The sequence below is a fragment of the Bos grunniens genome, chromosome 10 (genome assembly GCF_055505025.1).
Source record: "Bos grunniens cultivar Pamir isolate PY7600 chromosome 10, Bosgru_T2T1.0, whole genome shotgun sequence".
Classification (NCBI taxonomy): domain Eukaryota; kingdom Metazoa; phylum Chordata; class Mammalia; order Artiodactyla; family Bovidae; genus Bos; species Bos grunniens.
Genome location: NC_141174.1, coordinates 81,843,840 through 81,867,945, shown reverse-complemented (window position 1 = coordinate 81,867,945; position 24,106 = coordinate 81,843,840). Strand labels below are relative to the sequence as shown.

At 51.7% G+C, this 24,106-nt stretch overlaps 1 protein-coding gene and 1 long non-coding RNA gene across 5 annotated transcripts in view; one reads left to right on the top strand and one right to left on the bottom strand.

Moving 5' to 3' along the window:
• Positions 1-23,030, top strand: part of CD276 (CD276 molecule) — a 33,842-nt gene extending 10,812 nt beyond the window's left edge. For all 4 annotated transcript variants that reach the window (XM_086322596.1, XM_086322593.1, XM_086322594.1 and 1 more), the window contains exons 2-10: positions 9,162-9,284; positions 11,852-12,193; positions 12,374-12,688; positions 13,287-13,625; positions 13,806-14,102; positions 18,053-18,187; positions 18,904-18,945; positions 20,317-20,352; positions 21,611-23,030. In XM_086322596.1, coding sequence (XP_086178722.1) covers positions 9,212-9,284; positions 11,852-12,193; positions 12,374-12,688; positions 13,287-13,625; positions 13,806-14,102; positions 18,053-18,187; positions 18,904-18,945; positions 20,317-20,352; positions 21,611-21,633 — 1,602 coding nt within the window. In that variant the 5' untranslated portion in view covers positions 9,162-9,211 and the 3' untranslated portion in view covers positions 21,634-23,030. The remainder of the gene's footprint in view (positions 1-9,161; positions 9,285-11,851; positions 12,194-12,373; positions 12,689-13,286; positions 13,626-13,805; positions 14,103-18,052; positions 18,188-18,903; positions 18,946-20,316; positions 20,353-21,610) is intronic.
• LOC147365204 (uncharacterized) lies at positions 5,014-13,160 on the bottom strand. The gene is made up of 2 exons (XR_015135240.1): positions 12,860-13,160; positions 5,014-5,674 (listed from the first exon to the last, which is right to left on the bottom strand). It is a non-coding gene; the product is annotated as an uncharacterized LOC147365204 (long non-coding RNA).
• Positions 23,031-24,106: the final 1,076 nt, after the last annotated feature.

The window sequence follows — 24,106 nt, the reverse complement described above, 5'->3', positions numbered from 1 at the left end:
AATGGGTCCCCAGCCCACTCACTGGTCTTTTCACCCCTCTTCCTTCCTTCAGAGATTGAGGGCAGGAGAAGAAGAGGGTGACAGAGGATGAGATGGTTGGATGGCATTATCAATTCAACGGACATGAGTTTGAGCAAACTCTGGAAGATAGTGAAGGGCAGGGAAGCCTGGAGTGCTGCAGTCCATGACTGAACAACAACGGACCCCTAGCCACCTCCCTTGCATCATCTCCTGACAGCCTCTCCTCAGAGTCCCATCTTCCCAGAGTCTACGGGGGGTCCCTGCCCTTCCAAGACTTTGCTGGTGCTGCCCCCTCCCCCAGATAGCTGAAATGTTTCCTCCTTTATGAGGTCTCCACTAAGCCTCCCCATTCCTCCATGAACTGCTTGACCCTCCATTCCCGTAATACCTGCTATAAACCTGCATCTGTTTGTTGTATAAATGGATAAATGACCGCTCAAAGACCTGCTGCTGCTAAGTCACTTCAGTCGTGTCTGACTCTGTGCGACCCCATAGACGGCAGCCCACCAGGCTCCCCCTGTCCCTGGGACTCTCCAGGCAAGAACACTGGAGTGGGTTGCCATTTCCTTCTCCAATGCATGAAAGTGAAAAGTGAAAGTGAAGTCACTCAGTCGTGTCCTACTCTCAGCGACCCCATGGACTGCAGCCTAGCAGGCTCCTCCGTCCATGGGATTTTCCAGGCAAGAGTACTGGAGTGGGTCGCCAGTGCCTTCTCCGGCTCAAAGACCTAAGGTGGGCAAATAACCAGATTTATGGGGAATAAAGTAGATTACAGGAAGAATAGATTGGTGACTTAATCTTGACAAAACCCTGGAACTAATTATCAATTGAGCACTTGAGGAAGAGTCCACCTTCTTCAGTTGAGACTTTTTTTTTTTCTGGTTTTTCTCCATGTGATTGGTCCCCCACCAGAAGCAGTGGTACTTTGGGGGTGAGATAAATGGGAAGCTGGGTGAGCGGCAGCACAAATAGGAAGACTTGGGACCCCAAAACCTTGAATAGTGGACAGACATTCAGGGGCAGACCCTAGTGCTACAGGGCTCTCCTGATTCTGTCCTCTCCCAGAGGACCTTGATGACACAAGAAATAAAGTAAGGAGAAGAGGGTAACCTTTTTAGGTAACATCCATTTGTTCTTTTCTTCATCCACCAAAAAATTATTGAGCACCCCTGTACACCAGGTACTGTCAAAACAGTAATTCAAAAGATGATGGCACGATTCCAAAACACTGTCTGCACTTAATGCCACAAAATTGTACACTTAAAAATTATTAAAATGGGAATTCTCTATAGGTCCAGTGGTTAGGACTATGCGCTTTCACTGCTAAGGTCCCAGGTTCAATCCCTGGTTGGGGAACTAATCCTATGAGTTGAGGGGTGTGGCCAAAAAAAAAAAAAAGCAAAATGGTAAACTTCATGTTATGTGTATTTTGTCATAATTTAAAAAAAAAGATCATGGCAGTTGGATACTTAGCTTATCTGGATGAAATGTAATAGTAACAAACGAAACATCCTATAAATCTCCACCCCTTCCCTAAATCTTTCAGAGGAGGATGGCAGAGACATGGACCCACAGCAATGTGCGCAAATGACTCTGGTCACTGGCCACAGATTTGACAGTCTATTATTTTGGGTTATTTTAGTGAAAAAAGTGGCTGGCTGCCCAATATGACCTCTACCAGGGAGAGGAAGACCCAAGACTTGCAGGGCTGTTATAAGGGAGGGGGCAGACATGTTCTCTGTGGTTCAAGGGGTCAAATGAGGAATTATATAGGCTGACAGATTTTATCTCAATAAAAGGCAGAGCTTTACATCAATGAGAGCTACTCAAAAAGTGGTGGACTTCTCTGGGAGGTAGGGGGTACCATCTCCAGGGGGAAGTTGTGGGAGTGGCCAGATAAAGCTTCCCTGTTCTGTTCTTAACTTCTGCAGCTTCTTCAGAATTTGTTCGGGGGGCCTCTTCTCATTCCATTATCTATTCAGTGATCCCAACTTTGGCTTCCAAGAGTAGCTCCCACATCCTGTTCTGAGCTCCAGCTCTGTGTGTCTAGAAATCCATCACACATTTTCTCATGGATGATCCATCCATGGCTCAGGCCCAGTTGGAATTCTTCTCCCCCATCATTTCCAGGTCTCTCCATCTTCTATGTGTGACACACACACTCATTGGTTGAAACCTTCAGTCCATCCTTGGCTCTTTCAACCCCTACCATACATACAATCACCAAGACAAGTCATGACTACCCTTGAAATATCTCCTAAGCTGGGTCCAGGAATCATTAAGTGACTCTAATGAGATAGTGTTCAGTTCACATTTTGAAACACCTCTTTTAGATGTGGTTTCCTTTTGCTGTTCTGAGCAGTAGCAATTTTCATAGGGTGGGAAGCGGGAGAAGAGAAGGCGGGAGAGGAAGGAAGGGATGGGTCCCTAAATTAGTCACTTTGGATGCTGTGAGAAAGACCCGAAATAACAGTGACGCTCAAAGAGATGCTTATTCTCACCCGGGGGACAATCCGGGTATGTCCAGGGCTGATGCTGCAGCCCCGCAGGGGCCTTCTGTCTTGCTGCTCTGCAGTCCCCAGGGTGTTGCCTTTGGCAGTGTGGTCCTCGATGGCTCACCACATCTGTGTTGTAGACAGTGGGAAGGGGGAGGAGAAGAGAGCGGGCATGCGCCTCTTTAAAGGCAGGACCCAGAAGTTATACATCAGTTCCTTCTACATCCTATTAGCCAGAAAATGGTCACACGGCCATTCCCTGCTGCAAGGCAGGCTGGTATCTGTAGTCTTTAGCTAAGTGGCCCTGTGCCTAACAAAATATAAATATTCTACAGAAGGGGAGGAAACTAGATGTAAAGGGAACGCTAGTGGTTTCTGCCACAGTCATTTTATACATTTCAGTGTGACCTACATGGCAGCTAACTGGCTAGACCTTAAGGATATAGTACATGAAGGCTTAACATACTAATGAAGTTCCATCAGCATCCAGTAAAGCTCTTCTTTCAGGCTTCCCTGGTGGCTCAGACTGTAAAGAAACTTCCTGCAATGCAGGATACCCAGGTTTGATCCCTGGGTCAGGAAGATCCCCTGGAGAAGGGAATGACAACCCATTCTACTATTCTTGCCTGGAGAATTCCATGGACAGTGGAACCTAGTGGGCTGCAGTCCATGGGGTCCCAAAGAGTTGGACATGACTGAGAGACTTTCACTTATTTTCAAAGCCCTTTTTTCATAGATGGCCACACTGATCTCAGAGAGGGGAAGTCACCTATAAAGATTGCCCAGCAAAGTGCCAGGACTGGAACTAGAACCAAACTTTGGGCTCACTATTTACTATTTCAAAGAGATCTGGCTGAGAGGCAGAAAAGCGGTACCAGGAAGCCAGGATTCTTGGGGCTAGGGAGAGACCACCTTTCCTAGCCTGTCTACCTGGGGACAGGCTAGGACAGGCCAAATTCAGACTTAAATTGAAGAAAGTAGGGAAAACCACTAGACCATTCAGGTATGACCTAAATCAAATCCCTAATGATTATGCAGTAAAAGTGAGAAATAGATTTAAGGGACTAGATCTGATAGACAGAGTGCCTGATGAACTATGGACAGAGGTTCATGACACTGTACAGGAGACAGGAAGCAAGACCATCCCCAAGAAAAACAAATGCAAAAAAGCAAAATGGCTGTCTGTGGAGGCCTTTTAAATAGCTATGAAAAGAAGAGAAGCAAAAAGCAAAGGAGAAAAGGAAAGTTATACCCATTTGAATGCAGGGTTCCAAAGGATAGCAAAGAAAGAAAAGAAAACCTTCCTCAGCGATCAGTGCAAAGGAATAGAGGAAAACAATAGAAGGAGAAAGACTAGCGATCTCTTCAAGAAAATTAGTGATACCAAGGGAACATTTCATGCAAAGATGGGCTCGATAAAGGACAGAAATGGTATGGACCTAATACAGAAGCAGAAGATATTAAGAAGACGTAGCAAGAATACACAGAAGAACTGTACAAAAAAGATCTTCACGACCCAGATAATCACGATGGTGTGATCACTGACCTAGAGCCAGACATCCTGGAATGTGAAGTCAAGTGGGCCTTCGAAAGCATCACTACAAACAAAGCTAGTGGAGGTGATGGAATTCCAGTTGAGCTATTTCAAATCCTAAAAGATGATGCTGTGAAAGTGCTGCACTCAATATGCCAGCAAATTTGGAAAACTCAGCAATGGCCACAGGACTGGAAAAGGTCAGTTTTCATTCCAATCCCAAAGAAAGGCAATGCCAAAGAATGTTAAAACTACTGCACAATTGCACTCATCTCACACGCTAGTAAAGTAATGCTCAAAATTCTCCAAGCCAGGCTTCAACAATACGTGAACTGTGAACTTACAGATGTTCAAGCTGGATTTAGAAAAGGCAGAGGAACCAGAGATCAAATTGCCAACATCCTCTGGATCATGGAAAAAGCAAGAGAGTTCCAGAAAAACATCTATTTCTGCTTTATTGACTATGCCAAAGCCTTTGATTGTGTAGATCACAATAAACTGTGGAAAATTCTGAAAGAGATGGGAATACCAGACCACCTGACCTGCCTCTTGAGAAATCTGTATGCAGGTCAGGAAGCAACAATTAGAACTGGACATGGAACAACAGACTGGTTCCAAATAGGAAAAGGAGTATGTCAAGGCTGTATATTGTCACCCTGCTTATTTACCTTATATGCAGAGTACATCATGAGAAACGCTGGGCTGGATGAAGCACAAGCTGGAATCAAGATTGCTGAGAGAAATATCAATAACCTCAGATATGCACATGATACCACCCTTATGGCAGAAAGTGAAGAAGAACTAAAGAGCCTCTTGATGAAGTGAAAGAGGAGAGTGAAAAAGTTGGCTTAAAGCTCAACATTCAGAAAACAAAGATCATGGCATCTGGTCCCATCACTTCATGGAAAATAGGTGAACAAACAGTGGAAACTTTTGTTTCCAAAACAAACAAATGGAAACAAATAGTGGAACAAACAGTGGCAGACTTTATTTTGGGGGGCTCTCAAATCACTGCAGATGGTGACTGCAGCCATGAAATTAAAAGACGCTTGCTGCTTGGAAGAAAAGTTTTGACCAACCTAGATAGCATATTCAGAGAAGGCGATGGCACCCCACTCCAATACTCTTGCCTGGAAAATCCCATGGATGGAGGAGCCTGGTGGGCTGCAGTCCATGGGGTCGCGAAGAGTTGGACATGACTGAGCGACTTCACTTCCACTTTTTACTTTAATGCATTGGAGAAGGAAATGGCAACCCACTCCAGTGTTCTTGCCTGGAGAATCCCAGGGACGGGGGAGCCTGGTGGGCTGCCGTCTGTGGGGTCACACAGAGTTGGACACGACTGAAGCGACTTAGCAGTAGTAACTAAACGATGACAAGAACAACCTTCAGTTGCAGGTAAGAGAAATTTAGCTCAAACTAGCTTGAGGGGGTAAAAAAAAAGATTGGCTCAAGTATCTGGGCAGTCTTGGTATGCAGCTTGCTTCAGGCAGAGCTGGATCCAGGGACTTAACCGCTGTTTTCAAAAGCTACGCTTCTATCCAGTGCTGGTTAGCAAAGATGGACACTAGTTCTGTGACTTGATCCTTCTTGCCTTCTGGGAGACGTGTTGTCCAAGCAGCCCCTGCAGGGACTGGGAAAAGGCAGGAGGGTTAAGAGAAAATGGGGTGCTGCTGGTGGTTATGGTAGGGGTGAGGAGTTCCCCTCAGACATCCCCAGATCCAGGGCATCGTAGTATAGAGCCCACCTCAGCCCTTGATTTTTGGTTTTGGCTTTATGGAGGTCATCTCTGGGGAGATTCCTTGTGGCTCCACCTCTTCTGGGGGTGGATGCACTTACTGAACCTCAGGCCTTGGGTGGCCCGGGCCCCTCCCTCCTTCTTCTCTGTGAAAGCCAAGGCACCCTGTGCTCTTTCCTGCCAGGGCTCCTTGGAATTCCCACATTTGGCTGGGACAGGGCTCGATGAGGATGGAGGAAGTGGAGGAGGGAAAACTGGCTGGTGATTCACTGGGAGGGGTGGCACATGCTGACTCCAGGGCCATCCTGCCTGGGGGTGAGAATTCCCCTTTGTAGAAAAGGTGGGCAGGGCGGTGTGAATGCAGCCTGAGGCCTGTGCGTCTCCAAGACGCTCTGTGTGCTGGGCAGCCTGTCTGTCCCAGTGGTCACAGGTCATGCTTCTGTTGCCTAGCAATACCCTCTCTGAGATGTGTTCCCCTCTCCTGTGCTCAGCTCTAGGAGCCCAGCTACTGGGGAGGGAGCCTCTCCCTGTCCTCGGTTCTGGGCTGTCAAGGCTTCTCCCCAGGGAACACATGAGACAGGAACTTCCCTGAGTCCAGAGTCTAGGAAAGGAGTTGAAGAGAGCAAATCCAACCCCTGGAAAGATTGAAGGCAGGAGGAGAAGGGGAGGACAGAGGATGAGATGGTTGGATGGCATCACTGACTCGAGACAGGGAAGCCTGGTGTGCTCTAGTCCATGGAGTCACAAAGAGTCGGACATGACTGAGAGACTGAACTGATTGACCACCCCCACTACCCCCAGGGAATCCTCACCTTCCCTCAGGAGGGAAGGACAGCTCGGCCCTTGGGGAACCTGATTAGATTGGGAGACCGCCCCATATTCATGGAGGTGGCAGCCAGACCAAGCAACCCTGGCAAGTAAACCCAGCAGCAGCAGCAGGAATTAGCTTGATGAATGGAGGAAATAGTCATCAGAAAAGGCTTAAGAGCCAGGCAGAGTGGTGTGCGTTTATTCCGGTGGTAAATGGGGAACCATGTGAGGGCCTTGTAGAGGAAAGATGTGAGCAGATTCCTGCATCAGGTCCTAAGAGGAGACACGCAGAGTGCGGGGTGGGCAGGGGCAGAGTGGAGAGTCACGGGAGGATCACAGGAGTGCTGGCCGCCAAGGTCAGGATGGGAGATGGTAGGCATGGGCAGCAGTGGGAAGAGTGAGGGAGACCCAGGAAGGACAGGCCTTGGTTCTGTCTTGGGGTAAATGAGAGCTCCTTAATCCTTAGTCTCTGTGATTCCTTCAGCAGACGGGCAGACATGGCCGGCCACTGCCTGCCAGCATTTCCCTTCAGTCTGTGGTGGCCCTTGTAGGCATGATGTGGTGCCTGCCAAGGGTGCCTTTATGAATGGACCTCGAAGGCTGCTGACTCAGCAGGCGGCAAGGCTTTGAGGCCGCCAGGTTTGGACCGGAACTGTCTGGGAAGGAAGTGGCTGCTCAGGGCTTCCCCACTGTGGACAGCTGGGAGGTGGGGCGGCGGCGCAGGATGCACCCGGCTTGGCTAAGGGACTCCCTCAGCTCAACTGCTGGGTGTGGGGGAAGGGGGAGAGGCGGGAGGTGCTTGGCTGGGATTGGGAGGGTTGCGACTGTGCAACTGAAACTGCTCAAAACTCGACTATTGATGCCATTCGCTCCCTGGAAGGGGAGAGAGGTGTGGCAGGAGGTGGAGAATGCAAACCCTTCTCAACTTTGTGCAAAACATGAAGTCCCCTCACTTATCTGGGCTTTAATTTTTTTTCCTCTTGCAAAATGGGACCAAGTCAGGCAGCCTGGCTCCCTGGGTGGTCTGAGCAATGTGAAACCTTTTCTATTTTTGTCAAATTGTATTGAATAGTATAAATCAACCCTGTTGACACATGGCTTAGTCAGGATGTGACCATCAGGCAGCAGCTGTGAGACCTGGGGAAAAGGCAGACAGCATTGGGGGTGGGGTGGGAGGAAGCCAGGGACTGGGAGCAGGGTCCTGGGAGGTTGCAGAAATACCCCACTCAATCCTGATTCCAGTATGGGGGCGGGGGTCAGTCTCAGAACAGGCCACTTCCGCTTCTCATTTGTCTTGGGCCCTCAGTATATGCATGTTAAACTAGCCCATGTCCTCTCCCTTGAGCCCCACACTCATTCACCGGGGGCCTTCAGAAGTCTCTCCAGGAAGTTCCTGCACAAACACCTTTCACTGCACACAGCCTACACTAAACCCTTCCCTGTTCTCTGCGTGAATGCTCCGCCTGCTCCCTAGGCTCAGACCACGGCCACCCCGACTGCTCCCCCTCTCGCTCCCCTGTCCTTCATGCTGCCGCTTTCCCCCAGACCTGCTTTGTCTCTTCTGTCCAACTCTTCTCATCTATCCTGCAGATGCTGTCAGTGTAATCTTTATGAAACACAGCTCTGACCATATCCTTTCTTTTATTCCAGAACCTTCTGTGGCTCCCAGCTGCCTTCAGGATAAGCTTCTGATCTCTTGTTATGTTGTTCAGTGGCTAAGTTGTGTCCAACTCTTTGCGACCCCATGGACTGCCGCACGCCAGGCTTTCTTGTCTTTCACTATCTTCTGGAGTTTGCTCAAACTCATGTCCACTGAGTCAGTGATGCCATCCAACTATCTCATCCTCTGTCATCCCCTTCTCCTCCTGCCCTCAATCTTTCCCAGTGTCAGGGTCTTTTCTAGTGAGTCAGCTCTTCACATCAGGTGGCCAAAGTATTGGAGCTTGAGCATCAGTCCTTCCAATGAATATTCAGGACTAATTTCCTTTAGGATTGACTGGTTTGATGTCCTTGCAGTCCACGGGACTCTCAAGAGTCTTCTCCAGCACCATAATTCAAAAGCATCAATTCTTCGGTGGTCCGCCTTCTTTATGGTCCAACTCTCACATCCATACATCACCACTGGAAAAACCATAGCTTTGACTATACGGACCTTTGTCAGCAAAATAATGTCTTAGCCGATCTCTAAGCCTTATTCTCCCCTACCAGCTGAGCCAAACTGATCTGTGTACATACTTGCGTTGCCCCGATCCGGCCAGGCTTGCCTATTCTTGGCCTTGCCTCTCCTATCTTTTGTTTGCATATCAGTATCTTAGAAGGGGTGGATCCTAACTGCCTGCTGCCCTGCCTCCCCTGATCCAGCCTCCCCAGTGACTCAATTCCCTCCTGCCAGCATCTCTCAAAATATCCCTCAGCTGGGAGCCCTGTAGGGTGTGGGAAGGAGGACCTCCCAGTGGGCTGTTGCAGCCTTCCACCAGGCTGGTCCAGGGGAGATGAGGTGAGAGAGAGGGCTTGGTAAGGACCTTTTGAGACAGAAGCTTCACTTCCTCTTCCTCACCGGCAGGGGCAGCCTTCCATCACGGAGAGTGCAGCTGTCAGCTGCCTCACGAGAAGATGCTGTGTGGACCGAGCAGCACGGGTGTGAGTGTGGCCCCCGCCCTGGGAGTGCTGTGGTTCTGCCTCACAGGTGAGGGGAGCAGTTTGGAGCCTTGAGGTGCCTTGAGGCCTCTCTGTCTGGCAGGGCTGGGAAGCTTTTGGCTAACTGCCTCCAAATCTCCTCTGTGCCCTGTCCACCTCATTCCTACCTTGGGATCCACCTTACTTGATATTTCTTAGCCTCTGTTTTCTCTTCTGTAAAATGGTAACGTGAGCATTAAATGTGATAAGGCTGTTTCTCAAACACACGTGTGCTCCCTCCTGAGGGCCTTTGCACATACTGTTGCATCTGCCTAAAACTTTCTCCCTCCACATGTCTGCATGACTCGATCCCATATTTCATTCAAGCCATTGCCCAAATGTCACCTTGCCCAGGCTACTGTGTATAGAATAACACCTCTTCCCTCCCTTTCGCTGGCCTTACTTTATGCTTCTTCCCAACACTAATCTCCACCTGACATATTATATGTTTACTTGCTTATTGCCTGCTTCGCTCAAAGAGTAGAATGTATCCCCAGGGCCAGGATTAATGCCAGCCACATAGCAGGTGCTCAATAACCATGTTGAATAAAGGATATAAGTCTTCCCCCACAGTTCTTGGCACAGAGTTGGCTTTCAATAATGGCACCTACTTTAATGACAACACCATCATATTTCAAATCCTAATCTGCTCAGAGGGAGACGTCCTCCTTCAAGGGGGAAGACAAAGCTGAATGTCTGGTGCCATCTGGTGGTCAAAAGAAGGAAGCACCGCTTTACCCAGCGGTACGTTGATTTCTCTAGAGAAAGGGCTTTGGGTGACTCCTCAGGTTTCATCCCCCAAATGCCCCCATACAAGGGGCACCCTGTTGGTCTCCAACTGGAGATCTGGCCTGTGGTGCCTGGCAGCCTGGCAGGAGATCCAGTGAAAGCTTAAGGCCTTTAGAGATCATCACACACTGCAAAGATGTTGATGATGGGTGTGTGTGTGTTAATTGCTCAGCTGTGTCTGACTCTGCGACCCCATGGACTGTAGCCCGCCAGGCACCTCTGTCCATGGAATTCTCCAGGCAAGAAAACTGGAATAGGTTGCCATTTCCTCCTCCAGGGGATCTTTCTGACCCAGGGATCAAACCTGGGTCTGCTGCATTGCAGGCAGATTCTTTACTGTCTGAGCCACCAGGGAAGCCCAAAGACAATGATACCACCTCCCTATATGTAATTCACAATGAAAATACTAACTATAAAATGCTATTTTTCAAAATGTGAGAAAACTTTAATGAGTGCTATATTCAGCTAGCTTTGTTTCAAGACTGGTCTCCACACTTTCTGAGTGTGCCTGCTTTGCTGATGCCCAGAGCACACACTTATCATAACCATTGCCCAAGAATGGCAGTGCCAGGCTAGGAGGCACATATCACCAAAAGAAAAGCTGTCAGGAACCCCAACCTAACTTCCCAGGGCTCTAAAAGAAGAGCTGGACTGGAGGCAGAGGTGACTGGGTGGGAGGCTGCAGAGTAAACCCACAGGAAAGAGGGCAGGGGTGGGAACAGGGCAACCTGCCCTAGGGGGCTTTTCTCTGACTATATCAGACTCTTTTTTCATTCCCTTTCAATCTCAGCTTAGTATCTCTTTATGGAGAATGTGGTTCACCACCATATTTAAATGCACGGGTAATCTTTCTTTCTTGCATAAAAACTAATTATGTTTGTTGAGGAAAAGAAAAAGAACTTGTGATTCTCATCCAGAGAAAACCACTAATAGCATTTTGGTGCATATTATTGTTTAGATTTTCTTTTCATAATTTATAAAAATAGTGTATACTTGGGAAATGCAGCCAGCACAGACAGGTGATGCACCTGCCAGATTTTTTAAAAAACTACGTCTTTACTTTCTATCCATTGGCTTCTTTCTTCCTTCATACTCATGCTACCAAGATCACATGCTACCAAGAATTTGTGTGCTAGTTTGTCTCTATCTCCCACTAAAATTTAAGCTCTTCAGAGGTGTGACCTTGGTGGTGTTCTCTGTGGCATTCCTAACTCTTACCCTTGGCGTAGTATGTATTTACTATATTCATGTTGGCTGAACTAGAACCACAAGTAATAAACTCTCCTCAATTCAGTTCAGTTCAGTCGCTCAGTCGTGTCCGACTCTTTGCGACCCCATGAATCGCAGCACGCCAGGCCTCCCTGTCCATCACCAACTCCCAGAGTTCACTCAGACTCATGTCCATCGAGTCAGTGATGCCATCCAGCCATCTCATCCTCTGTCGTCCCCTTCTCCTCCTGCCCCCAATCCCTCCCAGCATCAGAGTCTTTTCCAATGAGTCAACTCTTTGCATGAGGTAGCCAAAAAACTGGAGTTTCAGCTTTAGCATCATTCCTTCCAAAGAACACCCAGGGCTGATCTCCTTTAGAATGAACTGGTTGGATCTCCTTGCAGTCCAAGGGACTCTCAAGAGTCTTCTCCAACACCACAGTTCAAAAGCATCTCTCCTCAGCCCTTAAAAAAGCAGTGGACAGGGCCTGAAGTTAACTTGGAAGGGGAGGGGAACTAGGGAGGTCACAAGTGTCTCACCCTCTTCTCACCGTCCCACCTCACCAACCCCACCCTCAGGGGCCGCGGTGGAAGTCCAGGTTCCGGAAGACCCCGTGGTGGCCCTCGTGGGCACCGACGCCACCCTACGCTGCTCCTTCTCGACCGAGCCCGGCTTCAGCCTGGCACAGCTCAACCTCATCTGGCAGCTGACAGACACCAAACAGCTGGTGCACAGCTTCGCCGAGGGCCGCGACCAGGGCAGCGCCTATGCCAACCGCACAGCGCTCTTCCCAGACCTGCTGGCTCAGGGCAACGCGTCCCTGAGGCTACAGCGCGTGCGCGTGGCTGATGAGGGCAGCTTCACCTGCTTCGTGAGAATCCAGGACTTCGGCAGCGCCGCGGTCAGCCTGCAGGTGGCAGGTGAGAGCCGCGGAAGGGGGCGCCCTCCCCTTGGCACGCCCCTCCTACTTCCTGCAGCCCTTTACCCACTGCCCCAGTGCTGACCCTTGTCTTCACAGCCCCGGGCGCTCTTTCCCTCCACTATATCCCACTGCCCTTGCCTTACCTGACCTCTGCCCTCTACCCTCTGCTCCCCTCCAGCCCCCTACTCAAAACCCAGCATGACCCTGGAGCCCAACAAGGACCTGAGGCCTGGGGACACGGTGACCATCACGTGCTCCAGCTACCAGGGCTACCCCAAGGCCGAAGTGTTGTGGCAGGATGGGCAGGGTGCGCCCTTGACCGGCAACGTGACCACGTCGCAGATGGCCAACGAACAGGGCTTGTTCGACGTGCACAGTGTGCTGAGGGTGGTGCTGGGCGCTAATGGTACCTACAGCTGCCTGGTGCGCAACCCCGTGCTGCAGCAGGACGCCCACGGCTCGGTCACCATCACGCCCCATAGAAGCCCCACAGGTTTTTCTTTTGTTTTCTTAAATGTCCCTTGGGGTGGGGGACAGGGGCGGGGAGTTGGTCCAATCTCCAGTGGTCATAGTATCTGAATCTAGCTCCTTACCTTCAGTCTCCCAGAACAGTGAGACGCCTAATAATAATAACAGAAACAGGTTGCATAGAGGGAAAGCTTACTGTGGCAGGAGTAGGTGAGGGTGATGATCACAGGTCCTCTCAGCTCTCTGGGTCTCCTGACTCCAGGGCTCTGGAAACCGGTGGAAAGAGTGGAGAAGCATTCAGATCTCAGAAGAGAGTCGGAAGATAGGAAAGGGAAATGGGTCCTGGCGGAGAGGAGAGTTTTGCTTGAGCTGCAGGCTGCCCCAGGCCAGGTCCCCCAGGGAGATGGACCTTGTCAGGCCAAGGCCAAGCTGTTGTGATTCTTGTCAGACGATTAGGGACACGTCTGGAAGTGCTGAGACTCAATCTGTTTTTAGGTCTGGGGAGAAAATGGGAAGATGGCATGGGACCTGGGGGTCGATGGAGGAGATATGGGAGGCAGTGTGGTGGTAGCCGAGTGTCCCCACCCCTCCTCACTGCCCTGCCGCTCCAACCTCGCCCTCAGGTGCAGTGGAAGTCCAGGTTCCGGAAGACCCCGTGGTGGCCCTCGTGGGCACCGACGCCACCCTGCGCTGCTCCTTCTCGACCGAGCCCGGCTTCAGCCTGGCACAGCTCAACCTCATCTGGCAGCTGACAGACACCAAACAGCTGGTGCACAGCTTCGCCGAGGGCCGCGACCAGGGCAGCGCCTATGCCAACCGCACAGCGCTCTTCCCAGACCTGCTGGCTCAGGGCAACGCGTCCCTGAGGCTACAGCGCGTGCGCGTGGCTGATGAGGGCAGCTTCACCTGCTTCGTGAGCATCCGGGACTTCGGCAGCGCCGCGGTCAGCCTGCAGGTGGCAGGTGAGAGCCGCGGAAGGGGGCGCCCTCCCCTTGGCACGCCCCTCCTACTTCCTGCAGCCCTTTACCCACTGCCCCAGTGCTGACCCTTGTCTTCACAGCCCCGGGCGCTCTTTCCCTCCACTGTGTCCCACTGCCCTTGCCTTACCTGACCTCTGCCCTCTACCCTCTGCTCCCCTCCAGCCCCCTACTCAAAACCCAGCATGACCCTGGAGCCCAACAAGGACCTGAGGCCTGGGGACACGGTGACCATCACGTGCTCCAGCTACCGGGGCTACCCCGAGGCCGAAGTGTTGTGGCAGGATGGGCAGGGTGCGCCCTTGACCGGCAACGTGACTACGTCGCAGATGGCCAACGAACAGGGCTTGTTCGACGTGCACAGTGTGCTGAGGGTGGTGCTGGGCGCTAATGGTACCTACAGCTGCCTGGTGCGCAACCCCGTGCTGCAGCAGGACGCCCACGGCTCGGTCACCATCACAGGTAGGGGCCGACGAGCAGCTGGGGAAGGATAGAAGGAACCATCGCTTTTTATATAGACTCTGAGCCAGAATTCAGATAGGTTTGGGTGGTCAGGAAACTTAACAATTTTTTTTTTTTTTTTACATTTCACGTGTCTCAAATTCTCCCCCAAGCAGTCCTTAAGGGACTTGCTATATTGCGCAATAAGAATCATTTGTAGTATTTGCCCTCCTAACACTTTTCACTTTATGCATTGGTGAAGGAAATGGCAACCCACTCCAGTGTTCTTGCCTGGAGAATCGCAGGGATGGGGAAGCCTGGTGGGCTGCCGTCTATGGGGTCGCACAGAGTTGGACACGACTGAAGCGACTTAGCAGCAGCAGCAGCAGCAAGAGTGTCTTAGTTGGTACTTGGGGACTGAATACCTGTCTGGAATCTGGAGGTGTTCCAGGAGGGAGTTCTGGAGCAGCCACAAGGCATAGCTCTGTCTGGAGTGCTTTCCTACGGGAACCTCTCCAAGTGCTGAGAAGGTGTTGCTATGTCACCATCTGTTGCTGGGCGCCATCTAACTGTGAGCCCCTGAGAGACAGCTGGGCCTCTCCAGGTGGTCAGACCCCTCACTCCATCAATGTCAGTTCCCCATGGAATTAAACTGGACCCAGCCAGCCTTTGGACTTCACGGGTAGCTCAACTGGTAAAGAATCCACCTGCAAGGCAGGAGACCTGGGTTCGATTCCTGGGTTGAGAAGATCCCTTGGAGGAGGGCATGGCAACTGACTCCAGTATTCCCTCCTGGAGAACCCCCATGGACAAAGGTGCCTGGCATGCTACAGTCCCTGGGGTTGCAACTAACCACAGCACACAGCACAGGCAGCCTTTGGAATGGCTGGGCTCTCTCTGCTGCCCCCATGTGGTCAAACACCAGATCAATGCTGCCCCTTGGGCAATTCCCTCAATTTACAGTTTTGGGCTCCTAGCCCACACTTCCCTTCTTTTAGTGCCCACCTCAGTGTGTACCCCTTGTGCCTGGAGGTGTGAAGAGGGCTCAGACCTACACTCAGGCCAGGGGGAGGCAGTCTTCATCCTTATTTGGATCGCATTCTGGCTCCTCTGTACCTCCCCTTCGGACAGCTAACCTTTCCTAGGGACCCCCCTGCATTCTCTGGGATCAGGACAGCAGGTTCTGTCCATCTGGTTCTCCTATTTCTTTCCCATGACTTCCACCTGACCTGCGGCCCACAGAAGACCTGATCCCCCTGATAACCAGTTTCTGCGCAAGCCTCAGGCTTCACTGACTCACTCCTGTCTTCCTGCGCCCCATTTGCAAGGACCTTGCGTGGCCTTCACTTCTGCAAGTGTCCATCGCATTTGCCTTCTAGGAATTGAGGCTCATTCCTCCTCCTCTTTCACGGTTTTTCTTCTGGCAAGGCTTTGTCCCTTTGCCCACCCCCTCCCCAAGATTGACTTCACCCTCTTTCTGGAGACCCTAGGCCTGTACTTTCTGTGGGGTTGTTACTGCTCTGGGCTGTTGGATGTCCCATGGGGTCTCCTTGACCTTTTAGATACGTCAGCATATGGTCTGATGTAGCCACAGGAGAGAATCAGAAATATTAGCTACAGCAGGATTGACAGAGAATGTGAAGTTTTCAGAGGAGTGGGGAGTGATCAGAATGGGCTGCAGTTTCAGAAGTCTCTAGGGACAGGTGGGGTTGAGGGGACCTTGAAGGATTGGTGATCTTCACGATAATTTGCACACTGAACTAAATTAGCTATTTGCCATCCTGTGTAGAAAGGACTTGTGAGTATGCGATTATACTCATATACCTGAAGATGCAGGTCTGAAACCCCACTCTGTCCTTGACTGGCAGAATGAGGACAAGCCTGACCTGTACTGAGGGCATCAACACCAGCCTAGGGGTGGGCATAGTGGGAACCCCTCCACCTGGGTGTTTCTGTGGCTCTGCTCCTTGCTTTTCTGCAAAAGCCCCACCCTGGGATCCCCAGGGGTTTCTTCCATGTGCTTCCTGGTACTATCCTCCTTTCCTGCTGCTGCTCAGTGGGGACATTTCTCCACCTGAGAGAAAAACATTAAAAATTATAGTAGCTGGCATTTAAAGTGTGTTCATTTCACAAATGAGGAAGCTGAAGGCCAGAGAGAAGAGAGAACTTTCCCAAGGCCACAGCCTAGCACAGTGGCTCTGACTCTTTGGGGATTAGCCACCTCTCTGAAAACTGGATACATGATAAATGCAGTCATTTGCATTTAAGTTTTGAGGGCTTGTGGCCCTGCTGCACTCATCCATGGGGGTCTGTGGACCTTGGCTCCAGCATCCTGCAGTGAGCAGATGAACCAGAATCCAACTTTTAGCCTCTCAGCCTAATTTCCTCTCCTCCCCACCACCCAGCCTCCTGTTTTTCTGAGAGCAGGTCTGCCCTACTTTGGAGCCCTTGGCCTGTATTTCGCTTTGGGCAGCTTTGTGCCTTGGAAAACGTTCTGGGACTCTGACTTTGAGTCCTCTGGCCTGGTCCCTCTGCACCTGCTGGAGGTTAGTTGCATGTGCTGTATGTGGAGGGGGCTTTGTGGAGCAAGCCCTGGATGTGGAGTCTGAAGATGCAGGTCTGAGCCCCTCTCTGTCCTTGGCTGGTGGGATGAAGGCAAGTCAGACCTGTGCTCCAGGTACCAACACCAGCCCAGGGCTGGACAGGGCAGTAGCCCCACCTCCTGGGTGTTTCTGTGGTCTGCTCCATGCTTTCCTGCAGGAGCCTCCCCTGCTCTGGATTCCCAGGGGTCCCTTCCATGCGCTTCATGGATTGGCTGGCCTGTCCTCTTGTGTCAGCTGCTGTCTTTCTCTTCTGCTCCTGTTCCCCAGGGTGATGGGTCCCTTTGCTGCTGATATCCAGAGCAGCAGTGTAACCAGCCATGCCTGTTGGAAGTGACCCTGGCTGCAAATCCCCATGTCAGTGTTAAGGCCTCCACTGCCCGAGGGTTGATGGCACTGCTCTTTGCTCTGATGGCATCTTCTGCAGGAGCTTTTGTTAGATTTGTTGTCCCCAAGGCCTCTGCCCAGGACCCCACGTGGATCCTGGGGCTGGGCTGGAGGATAGTGCACTCAGCACAGCTGTGGGTCCTTACCCAGCCAAGGGCAGCTCAGCTCCTCCCTCTGCCCTGAGACTGCCAACAGGAGGGCCCTCAGCGTTTCACAGCACTATTCCCCTGGCAAGTCTCCTTCTCAGGGGTAAACCTGTACTTGGGTGCCCTCCGTGTCCACCCTCATCTTTATGCGGGAATCTGCACCCATTTTCTGTCAAAGCCTGGATGTATATGTATTTTAGGTTTTGTGGGCCACATACCATCTCTGTTGCTGCTGCTGCTGTCTTTCCTTTATTTGGTAACCCTTTACAAATGTAAAACTATTATTAGCTCTTGGGTTGTACAAAAACAGGCCACGGGCCAGATTTGGCCCATGGACTGTGGTTTGCCAACTCCTGATCTGTAAGATGGAGAATATCACCAGGTGGGGCTGGGGAAGAAAGGGGGGCTTCCTGAGGAGGAATCATAAGCCAGGTGGAGAGTGAGGGAGCACTTTTCAGGTAGAGGAAACCGAGAGCAGTGGTGCAGGGGCTGGGAGCAGTCGGTCGTCTCTACGGAGAATGGAATTACAAAGAAGCTTGAAGCACTATTTCCATGTCAGTAGGGAGCCATAGAAGGTTCTTGAGCATCTTGGGCCACAGATTCTTCAAACCTCCCAGGTTGAGGCCTGCCCATGACAATCCCAGCTGTGTCAGGCTTTGGAGGGTTTGTGGATGTGGGGGGAAGGGGCACAGGAGCTTATGTAAGCTCAGTTCATGGTGTGGGGGCCCCCTGAAGGTAGGAGCCCCCTGTTCACACTCTGGAGCCGGGGGGTTGTCCTCAGGAGCACTGGGGGTCAGGCATGACAGTCTCTCCCCATTCTCCCCACCTCCCCTCCCAGGACAGCCCATGACATTCCCCCCCGAGGCCCTGTGGGTGACCGTGGGGCTCTCCATCTGCCTTGTCGCACTGCTGGTGGCCCTGGCCTTCGTGTGCTGGAGAAAGATCAAACAGAGCTGCGAGGAGGAGAATGCAGGTAAGTGAGAGAGGCGGTGTGCATGTGTCTCCGGGTATGTTGGTGTGTCTATGATATCAACAGGAGTGTCACTTTCCAGTGACAGAATGAATGTGTGTGCAAATGCAGCTACATTGTGTGTGTATATGTGTGATCTGGAGGCTGAACAGATCTCGTGTGTTTAAAGACGTGTGAGCCTGCCCGTGAGTGTGCAAACATGCAGGGTGAGTGTGCAGAAATGCACGGTGGATGTGAGTGTGACTAGGAGCAAGTAGTGGATGTGTAACAGAGGGATGAATGTGTCTGTGTGTGACCGTGAGAGCATAAGTCACGTGAGTGTATCTGTGAGTGAGAGCACGTGGAGATCGAGTCATGCAGGCGTGAGTTCTTTGTGGGTTTGTGTGTCACCATGAGAGGCTGTGTCATCCTTAGAGTGGACAGTGTCTGAAGCAGCCGCTGTTTGCTGGGGTCAGTGTGGGTTGACTTGGTGATTGGTAGGTGGTAAGTCGACATTGATAGGTAGGTGGTTTGACCCTGGTAGGGAAGTCGACTCTGGTGAGTGGTGGGTGGGTGAGTGAGTGGATAGTCCTTGGCCAGGTGAGTGGTGGGCTCCTGCCTGGGGTCCCTCTTATCCTGGCACAGGCCAGGCCTGCTCAGCCCCATCCGCCTGCCTCCTGCACTCCCAGGAGCAGGTCAGTGATGAAGGTGGGTAGGGCTGAGGAAGTTTCTGTTCCCAGGAGCCGAGGACCACGATGGGGATGGAGAAGGATCCAAGACGGGTAAGTCTGAACCCAGAGGGACTCTGTTGGCTGAGGACATGCAGGGATGGGGCAGGGACCCCAAGGTCTGGAGGGGCCCCATTTACTTGAAGGTTTGAATGAAATGTGTCCTGTGGACTGAGGCCTCCCAGCCTCGGTGAGTCTGGTCTTTGCTCAGAAGTAGACCGGGAGGCAGGTCTCCCACCTGCTGCTTCGTTTCTCCTGTCTACCTTTACCACCTCCCAGGGCCACTCCACCCTGAAGGACCTGGCTTGGCAAGCAGGGCAGGCTGGGTTCCAGACCCAGCTTATATAAGCTGAGTGGCCTTGAGCAAGTCACTTTGCCTCTCTGGGCCTCAGTTTTCTCCTAGCTGCTCCTTTCATGGGTGGTGTGAGTTAAATTAAATGAGATCATGTATATGAAGGGCCTGATATTGTGCCGGGGGCCTGCAAGGGCTCCGTGGTTTTCAGTCCTGTTATTAGCACTGTGTTTTCAGCCTGACACAGTTCCACTCTGCTAAGAGGCTGAATAACTTTGGTCAGCGTTTTGTTCTTCTGGGCTTCAGTTTCCCATATGTAAAAACTGGCCTCCTGGCCTTCCCTGATGGCAGCAGAGGGCCGTTTTGAACCTCTCTCGAGTGACTTTGCGAAGGGCCCAGCACTTTGGGGACACAAGCCTGGAGCCTGGAGAGGAGGCGCCAAGGCCCTGGTGCCCCTTGGCCACTGGAGGCCTCACTGCCTTCCCTCCCCAGGGCCCATGTATTGGGGGAGCAGGTTCTTGCTGAGCCCTCTGTGATGGTGCCAGTTGACACGGGTTACCCCCCAATCCCTGAAGAAGGAAGGGCAGAAGATTGACCTCTGGGGACTGTTGTAAACTGTGCCAATTCATTCTCTGCCTTTGGTGTATGGGTGTGGCAGGTATAGACACAGCCTGGGATCAGGCCTCATTTTTCTTGTTCAGAGGCAGGTGCAGTTGGCAGAAGGGAGGGAGTGGGGAGAAGAGGGGGGCTTAGAGACACGCTTAGTCTCAGTTCTGCAAGATCTTGGGCCTAGCTGGCGACACCTGCAGCCTCCCTTAGCGCCTCTCTTAACCCTATTTGTAGAGCAGGCTCAGGGTACTCTCACATCCCTCACTCACAGGAGGGCTGGGAAATTGTTCCCATTATAGAGGTTCAGAAAACAGGCCTGGGGGAGGAGTGACAAGTCATAGAGCAGAACGGGAACCTGGGGCAGCAGCTGAGACCCCTTTTCCAGTGCTGTGATGTTTCCCGCGCCCTCTCAACTTCTCCCTCCTGCCTCCTCCTCCCAGGCCTTCCCAGTCTTCTAGACTTTATTTCTTCCTTACCACCACTTTCCACAGTTCCCCCTTCACTGTGTTCTTCCTTTTTTGCAGCCCTGCGGCCCCTGAAACACTCTGAAAACAAAGAAGGTAAAGACGTGGTGTTTGTGCATCTGTGTGTGTGCCCTTGTGTGTAGGAGGCTGGGGGCTGGTCATTGGTGATGGGGTTGCTGCTGCCCCGAGGCTCCCTCCCCTAGAAGGACAGCCTCAACTCCTCCCTGTTGAAATGGCAGCAGGCGGAGAAATCAAGGTCCCCACTACTCTTAACAGGATGCAAATATGATAGAGGCTTAACCGGGACAGGAGTCGAGATTGTCTTAAGGCCACTGGTACCCTGGAACCAGCTTCCTCCTACCTGGCTTCTGCCTTCTTCTACTCAAAGCTTACATTGCCAGGTCCAGGTGGCTGCTCCAGCTCCCACACCCCCTCCAGAACGAAGAGGGAAAGAGGAGAGGGAGGGGACATTTTTTTCTAGGGCTTGACTAGAAATAGCTCCTGTCACTCCTGTTTATATCCATTTGTCAGAACCTAGTCACGTGACTGCAACTCAAGTGAGGCTAGGAAATGGGGTTTTCAGCTGGACAGGCACGTTCCTGGTACACAGTCAGTGGTTAATAATTGTTAGTGATGGTTATTGGTCAGATTATCATAACATCAGCAGTTACATTAGGAAGTGGTTGGTTGGAGGTTAGTTTAGTTTGAGATTCTTCTTTATTAAAAGTGACCAGGAGCTACACCTCTGTGTGTGTGTTTATAAATATATGTATATCTCTCTGTGTGTCTGTGTATTTTGAATAAGCTATTTCTCAATGCAGACTTATCACTAAATATGAGTGGCTTCCACTTAGAAGGTCAAAAGTTTTGGGACCTTAATTTTTGGCCAAAGGTTATGGAGCCTTAAGTAACTTTCAGGTTGGCTTGCTGTCCCTGTCAGGAAATAAACTCTCCATTCAGATCATGGCGGAGAGTGAGGCCATGGGTGTGAATGTATGGAGTGGAGAAGATGAATCGGGACAGACAGGGTGGGGGGCAGCATGGGGAAGGGAAGAGTGTGCCAGACCAAGAGAAGGGAAGGGTGCAAGGTGGCTGGATCCAGGGGGACTGAGAGAAGCCGGCGAGGACTGGGCAGTCTCCTCCAGGTACCCTCATAGTCAGTCTGATGCCCGGCTGCTGTGTGTGTCTATCTGAGCCTTGAGGGCAGTGCTTGCTGTGGGGGTTGCCAGTCAGACTGTCAGCCCCCTCACACATACTCCCCCCACCCCCCGAGTATGTGACCACATCCCTGGGGATCCGACATTCCCGCATTTAACGCTCCCCCCTCTTTTTTCCTTCCCATCATGAAATGTAGATGATGGACCAGAAATAGTCTGACCGCGAAGCTCAGGGAGCTGCTGCCCCTGCCCTGGGGCTCCCACCTCTGGCTGCACTGGAGCCTCAGTATGAGCTCTGGGCTGGGGGCTTCCCTGCCTCCAACAGACGGCGTCCACTCTAGCGGATCTCCTCATTCTGCAAAGGACACGATACACAGACCACCCTGCAGCCTTACTTCTCTGATGGACACGATTCCCGAGTCATCCTGCTGCCTTATTTCTCCAGTGACACGATACCTAAATCATCTCGCCGCTTATTCCTCACGGACGCAATACACAGACCTCCCTGCCGCCATATTTCCCCAATGGATATGCTACACGGACCATCTGGCTGCCATTTTTCTCCAAAGATGTGGTACACAGTCTCCCCTCGCCTTGTCTCCGATGGTCCAGATACACTAGCTATCACTTCTCAGCCTTCTCCCCCATCTGTCCGTAACTCTGTCTCCTCAGCAGAGGCCACTGCAGCCTTAGTATTTCCTCCAGACTAGAGGCGTCGCCTCGTGCTCTGGCCCCAAAGTCAGCCTCTTCCCTCCTCCACTAAGTGAATACAGGGCCCCTCCCCCAGGCATGCAGACAACCAGGTGCACGTGCTGGAACACGTGAGGACCTCCCCCGGCCCTGCCTCTTCCGGGGCGCCCCGGGCTGTGCCCTGTGAGCCCCACCCTCCACCCGCCCTCCCCACGGGAAGGACGTGCTGGTCACACCAGGTCTGTGGGCGGCTGCATGGGCCCCCTTGTGATCTGCTGCTGTCCCTCTGCTTTTCCTTTCATTGATCCATTCAAGTAACGTTCACTGAGCATCTCTGGGCGTCAGCACTGTGTTAGGTACTGGGGACCCTGCGTGAGAAGACAAGCCCCTCCCTAAGGAGTGCGCCCTTCAGCCGAGAAACCCGTGAGGCAAGAGGGACTCGTGAGGGGCTCCTGCCATGCTTCCTGCTGAACCCCTCTTCTGGACCACAGTTCCCAGGATACCTCACTCCCATCCCACCCGGAATCCTTGCTCAGAGACCTGGAAAGAGAGACAGAGCCTCTTGCCACAACTGGAGCATCTGATGGTTTCCAAAGTGTCTTTCCAGGCATGCACAGCGGGGACAGGCAGCCCAGACCCGACCGACCTGGGGAGCTGAGAGCTGCAGCGCAGGGGAAGCCTGAGGGCAGGGACAGCCCCTCCCCCACCATGGTGCTATTCCGGAGCTGGGCAGACAATTTCTGGCACGTCTCCGGCCAGTCCCCAGCCTCCAGTGGAGTAAACTTCTGAGGACCTGATGTCCTCCTGTTGACATCCCTCCCTTCACCAGGAATGAAAGATGTGGGGGTTTCTAATTTAAATGTGGGACTCTGAGAAATTTTGTTAACCGGGGGTGCATTTTGGGAAAAATAAATGCCTTTGTAGAAAGCTTTTTCTCTGTAAATTGTGTGGCAGCAGGGCTCGACTGGAAGAATTCCCTCCTGGACGTTTGAGGCCCAGAGTAGGGGTGCTTGGATCTCCTTAACTCTCACCGTCCTTAAGTCCCTGGGTTTCCATGGCCCTTTTTCTAACTTCATTTACCCACTTGATAAGGATGCTGGCTGTCCAGAAAGCCAAGTCCTTTGGTCACTGTATGGGGCTCCACCCACTCTTAGAAGTGTCGCCTAATATCTTTATCTCAGAAGATTCAGACTCTAGGCTTGTTTAAGGCCTAATGCCCCCATTTTATGGATGGGGAAACTAAGACCCAGGAAGAAGCTAACGTAGAAAAGGAACTCTACGTGCTCTTTTTGGCTGACACAGTGGAATGGGCACCAGGCCTGAGTCAGAGGTCTGGGTCTAAGACCTCATTTAGCCCTTCCCTGTGATCCTGAGCTGGGCATTTCACTTCTCTGGGCTTTAGATTTTTTATTTTTTTGGCCACGCTGTGCAGCATACAGGGTCTTAATTTCTCAATTAGGGATTGAACCTTTGCCCCCTGCATTTGGAGTCTTAACCATTAGACCACCAGGGAAGTCCCAAGGCCTTAGTTTTCTTATATGAAAAATGGGCTTGAGATTTTTCATCACCTTCCAGTTTCGAAGACTAAGAAGAAGAGGTGAACACGGCAAGCAAACCATTTCCAGAGAACCAGGTTCAAGGATGTGGGAGCCTGCAAAGTGCACTGGGCTCCTTTACTCTTGGGGGCCAGGGTCTCAGAACTGGCCCACCAGTCAGTCCCCAAACTCTGTGGGCCCTAGGGCAGCAGGAAGAGCTTGGGCTGGAGGTCAGGACAGTTGACTTTTGTTTTTAATTTTTTTTCTTGTTTTCCCTTTTGACTTTTGTTCCTGGCTCTGCTGCTGACTTGTGACCTGGTCCTTCATCCCTCTGAACCTTCATTTCCTTATCTGTTAAGAAGGGGTGAAGGGACTTCCCTGGTGGTCCAGTGGTTAAGATGCTGTGCTTTGAATGCAGGGGTCATGAGTTCAAACCCTGGTCAAGGAACTAAAATCCCACATGCCACG